Genomic DNA, 6,000 nt, shown 5'->3' with positions numbered 1-6,000 from the left:
AGTGGTCTCGGCGGTCCCAGGCGCCCACCTGACAGAGGCGAGGATGACCAGGGCCCGAGAGGGCCAGCAGGGCGCCGGCCGGGGGGATCGCTGTTGGGTTCGGCCGTGTTTCTGTCCGGCGGCGCGCGGCCCCCGGCGAGCAGTCCCCAGAAGGTGCGAGCAGGCCCAAAAGCCGGGGAGTCGATTTCCGCGACTCCCGGCCGACGCACGCCGCCCCGCCGGGCGTGCCGCTGGATCGGGTTTGCCCCGTGGGTGGGAGCAGGGAGCACACAGATGTGCACGGGCGTGCCGGGATCTCGCCAGCCAGAGCCCCGACGGGCCGCAGGAGTCTCGCAGGGCCTCAGGGATAGAGCACGCCGGCTCTCAAAGGGCCGCGGCGGTCGCCATGTTGTGGCCGCGGCAATCGGTCATTGGCGCCTTCAAGCTCCGGCACAGCACCAGCGGCAGTCCATAGGGCATCGGATAGCTCAGCAGGAGATCGGCTACAAGATCAGCCGACCTGAGTGTAGCAGGGAGATCAGGCTGTGCAGCAGGGCGCAATCGGGTGGGATCGGGCAGGGAGCCTCCGGGACCTGCGACCGATCACGCCGCCATCTTAGCCACGCCCCAAAAATATTTTAATTTTAATAAAGAACTATGGGGCAGATATAGGACACCAAATACCTGTCGGTATCGCCTGATTTCGGCCGTTAACGACCGGTATTTGGTTTTTGATATGTAGGGGGCCTAAAATTTACAGAATCTGTAAATTTACCGATTCGGTAAAATACCGAATCGGTAAAGTTACCGAATCGTACATCTAGATGTAGGTGGCACTAAAAACAGTGCCACAGGCCCTTAAGAATTCGTTCTTTACCACGAAATAATATTTGGTGGTAAATAACGAATTCCTGTGTACATTCACATCTGTGCATGTACACCTGTGCCATGTGACACACATACATGCCCTTAGTGTCACATGGCACACAAGCCAAAATCAGGGGTGCAACAGGGTGTCAAAGTGACACCCTGTCCCCCTTGACAATTCGGTAATTTTACTGAATCGGTATTTACCGATTCGGTAATTGACATTGATTCCTATGGACCTCAAGGCCCATAGGAATCAATGGCAATTACCGAATCAGTAAATACTGATTCGGTAATTACCGAATCATAACGATTCGGTATAAATTACCGAATTATTTCCTACATCTCATTTACCGAATCTAGAATACCGAATCGGTAAAATTCGGTGTTCTAAAGTCGGTAAATGAGATTTACCTACATCGGGCCCTATGTGTTTGATTTATGGCAACAAAAACACTCTCAATTTTGAACATGTGTGTGGCTTTTCTTGAAATATACACATTTTTAAAATCTCAAGACTGACTTTTTATCTGATGGAGGAAAGGGCCACTCTTAATGAAGATTATAAGACTGGAGATAGTTGGAAGTTTTCTGAGCTGTGATGGGTGAGGTTGAAGTATGGACCGATCTTTAACTTTGTCTACATTTAACCAAATGTTAATGTGTAAAATGTGATTCAAGTTTGTTGAATGGCTAATAGAAAATCCTTCACATTAGTGTAACACTTTCAGTACCAATTTTTTTAAGGCTTGAACTGTAGAATTTCAAAGCCGCTGTTGGAATACCTAATTTGACCTCAGTAGTTTCCTAATGGTACGAAACTTGGGCCAGGCAGCTAAGATAGGCAACTTGAGCTTTGAGTCTTTTCAAGGTTGATGGAATCTCACTCACCCTAGTCAAGTAAAAACTATCTTATCTATGGCTACAGGAGCTTTAGAATAGTCTTTACAATAGTTTTTTATCTACAATATCAAGTTTGCAAAGTCTTTATTCCTAACTACATTATTTATGGTATAAAGGTGGTTGTGAATAAATACAGAAAATTTATTTTTCTGTAGCCTAAACTATACAGATCCATTATTGAGGATGTGATAGAAAATGTGCGTGAGATTTTCGCAGAGGAAGGCATGGATGAGCAAGTACTGAAAGACCTCAGGCAGGTGAGTGAACCTACAATTACATGTTAGAGTAATGCTAAGTTTTAATACTTATAATTGTTAATAAGCGACGTCACTCTTTGTGAAATTTAATTTAATTCATGGTGGACCTGAATAAATATTTCTCAGTAAAATGCACTTTGTTTCACCATGAACTCTTATCTCCTCACATCGCATAACAAAAGCAAAATATTTCAGTCTGACACAAAGCTTCATGTTGTTGATGCTGGAACCTCTGGGCAAAAACTAATATATATCTTAAACATTTATTTTGTGTTGTAGAAGGGACAAAACACAGGTGTAATACTGCGATTACAGAAGTGTAAAATTCTGAGCGAGCAGCCCTTTTTTGGGAAGCTTTGAAAAACTGACCTTCATAAACCCTTTGCAGCTATACTGTAAACACTAATCAAGTATTAATTTACTGATAACACTTTTGCAAAATACATGTTGATATGACCTGCACAACCAACAATTTACATTTTATGATACCTTTTTCTTTTTCATCCCCTAAAAATAATCTGAATAGCATATGATTCGATTAAACAAACTTGACCAGCACATTCACTTAATTATCAGTATTTTAGTGGTTCTTGGCTTTTTACAGTGTAGGTTGCATAGCAATTCATCCACACGAGTCCTTGTTTCTTTAAAACATGTCTTTATTCAATTCTTCACAAGATAAAAAAGGGATTCTCCGTAGCCAATGCGTTTCGTCTCTATAAAGAGACTTCTTCAGGGCTACAAATAAACATTTTACACATAATTAAAACCATTTACAAAAATGTTTTTATACAGCTTAAAATCCATGTACCTAACATCACATGGCCCATTTCCTCTTAATAAATAGGTAGTAGCAGTTCACCTTTCAATTTGTACATGAATTTCTACTTCTGTAAAGTCATATATTTCCTTATATGTAATTCACTTCTAAAATATGTAGATTCACAAAAGAAGCCAGATTTAACTTCGCAAAGTACCAAAAAGTTTTTTATATACTTCAGTGATCATAATTCAAAGTTATCCATGGGTAATCTATACTTTAGCAGTGTATCCATATACACACTGGGTTCAACTTGATTTCATATACTTTCTTTTTCAGAGAGCGATCCAATTCATGAACGAAAATGCCTTAATTTAATTTTCAAACCAAATCGATCCTGCCTTAAACATGCATTTAAATTTTTAATACATTCGGTCCACTCCATTTTATAGACATTTTTATGATATTTTGGTCATTATACTTAGGACAACATACCTTATTTAGTTGTCCAATCTCCTAAAGGGGTTCCATTAGCCACAATTTTAATCCTCGCACCAATCTGTGCGATCCCATTGTGATTCATTATTTTCCATCCTCACAACAGTATCTTATACAGGTTGACAAAGTTCAAGTAATCCATGGCACACATCTAGGCCTATGTTGGCATCTTGATCTATTGAATAATAGATAAACCATATATCTGTTCAATCAATATCAATTTGCAACCAATTTTTCATTTTCATTCGATACAGGGCTACATCCCTATTCTTAATTGTCAGGACCTTGTGGTTATGTAAATGTATGTATGTAAATGTATAGGCATTTATATAGCGCACTACTTACCCGTAGGGTCCCAAGGCGCTTCGACCGCTGCGAAACCCTTCCTGGCTTCCCTGAGAGATGGTCCCTTAATGGGTATCTCCAGGGTGAGACCAGGCATCCCCGGCGGTCTGGTGGGGCCGTTAGTTAAGATGAGGCAAGCTAATGCCCAGAGTTGCCGAGTGTGATCGCTGATCAGAGTGGGCACCGAGGCGAGAGAATTATCGAGTCCGCTGACCCTGGTCCAGAAACCTGCCGCGCCGGAAATCGAACCCTGGTCCCGGGCCGTCCTCTGCTCTCGGGTCTGCCGCCTCTAACCAGTGAGCCACACTACTTCACAGGCTATCCTGTTCAACGATTATCACCTACGTTTTTTTGTTGGAAAGTGAGCTTTATTATATTGGATTATTCTAATTACTAAGGTTGCACAATAACTACCTGGATATAGCTATGGAGTTCCTGATAAAAAAACACAATCTGAAAGAGACACGTTAGTGATAGATTCCTTACCTTAGAATATCCCCAGGCGTCAGACTGGATCCGGAAATGTTTGCGTAGCAGTACCCTTGCGCGTCGGTAGGGGTCGTCTGCGGCTCCGCGTCCGTCGTCGGCGTCGTGGGCGCCATGATGACGTGGTCGGAGTAATTAGACGCCGCCTCCGCGTGTTGACGTCAGTTCTTCTTTTTTCCGCGCCAGCAAGCGCAGATCTGGAAAAAGCAGTACTTCTAGTCATTTTGATCATCTTTTCGAAGTTTAATGACTCCGATCGGTGCCATAGGGATGCCTGGATTTAAGCACTGCGAGGATTGCGACCGCACGATGTCGGTCACGGATCCTCACCGCCGGTGTCTACTCTGTCTAGGCGTCGACCACAACGGCAAGGCCTGTCCCGACTGCCGCGCCCTATCTTCGAAAGCCAGGCGGGAGCGGTCCCGCAGGCGACTCGAACTCCGGCAGTCGGCCACGTGCCGCGAGAGGTCCCGGTCCCACGGGAGGTCGAGGGACAGGTCGCGGGGTCGGACCCACCACAGCTCTGAGAGTCGGCACCACTCCTCCGGGTCGAAGTCGTCGTCCGGTAAGAAACACAAGAAGTCGAAGAGGCGTCATTGCTCTTCTGATTTCCCCCCCCCCCCCCACGCTCGTGCGACACGGCCGGGGTTTCGGGTGACACCGCCCACGCGGCTTCGTCGGAGTCGCGGGCACCGCGTCCAGCTCCACACCCTCCGGTCCCTGGGCAAGACGCGACGCCGGAGGAGATCGAGCGCTTCCTCATGGCCATGAGGTCCCGCTCTCCTCCGACGGGCTCCGTGGCACCTTCGGGCCCAGCGGACCCGTCGGGGGCCCCTAGCAGGTCAGGGGCTTCGACCCCGACGCCGTCAGGTATTTCGGCCCTACGCCACCGCAGCCTTCGGACCCGGCGCCGCAGGGCCCCATGGTCCCGAGGCCGCCGGCGCCTTCGGGCCCGGCCCGCAGGACCCCACTGGATCCGCTTCGGGATCTGGGTCATCGCCGGTGGACCTTACGATCCCCCCCCCCCCCCGACATCGGTCCGTCAGGTGTCACCTCTGGCGCCGTCCTCATGCGGCGCCGTCCCCGATGCCTCTCTCAACCCGGTTCCGGCGTCGGAGCGGCGCCGCTCTCGACGGCACTTGGGGAGTTTTACTTCAATGAACTGGCCCCATCAATTGACAACCTTGATTATCAGGAGATAGGTGATGAGGAGTATTGGGAGGGGTCTGAGTACCCTCTGACCAGAGAGTGTCAGTCTCAAGAGGACTGGACAGGTGGACCTGGGAATGCCAGTGGTCTGGACACCTCACCAGACACTAGTTTTGTCTCACCTCCTACCGTGGCTTCGGAGGAGGGGGCAACCTACAGTGTGGTGTTGATGAGGGCAGCCAAGGCCTTGGGCCTTGAGCTCCCGGTCGCGGCCGTGAGGACTAACCTCCTCACTGAGGTCCTTAAACCGCAGTCCAGCTCGGCCGAGCCTCTGCTGCCCTTTAATGAGGCCTTGACCGACGTTCTTTTGGGCACTTGGCCCAGGCCCGCTACGGGTTCGCCCGTCGATAAGAACGTGGCCAGACGCCACCGCCCGGCCCCGGGCGACCCATGTTTCCTGTCCACCCACCCCACCCCCGAGAGCCTGGTCACCCAGGCATCCAAATCCCAGACCGCATTCCCGTCGGCTCCGCCGGACAGGAAATCCAGGAGGTACGAGCAGTACGGTAAAAAGATCTTCTCCTCCCTTATTCTGGGACTGCGGTCTTCCAACACCGCATGCCTCTTGGGCCGCTACACCCGCTCTCGGTGGGATATGGTTGCGGAAGTGCTGCCAGAGTGTCCGTTGGAGGTACGGGCCAAACTCGGCCAAGCCCTTGTGGAGGGCCGGGATGCAGCCAAATATTCTGTCCGGTG

At 48.8% G+C, this 6,000-nt stretch overlaps 1 protein-coding gene across 1 annotated transcript in view; it reads left to right on the top strand.

Annotated features, from left to right (window-relative positions):
- Nucleotides 1-1,909: 1,909 nt before the first annotated feature.
- GTF2A1L (general transcription factor IIA subunit 1 like) overlaps nt 1,910-6,000 on the top strand; it is an 871,572-nt gene continuing 867,481 nt past the window's right edge. Inside the window, exon 1 of the mRNA XM_086927762.1 lies at nt 1,910-2,006. Within this exon, the coding sequence (XP_086783888.1) occupies nt 1,974-2,006 (33 nt within the window). The 5' untranslated portion in view covers nt 1,910-1,973. The remainder of the gene's footprint in view (nt 2,007-6,000) is intronic.

The sequence above is a fragment of the Lissotriton vulgaris genome, chromosome 6 (assembly GCF_964263255.1).
Source record: "Lissotriton vulgaris chromosome 6, aLisVul1.2, whole genome shotgun sequence".
NCBI lineage: Eukaryota > Metazoa > Chordata > Amphibia > Caudata > Salamandridae > Lissotriton > Lissotriton vulgaris.
Note: the sequence above shows the minus strand (reverse complement) of the source record. Positions and strands in the feature narration are given on the sequence as shown.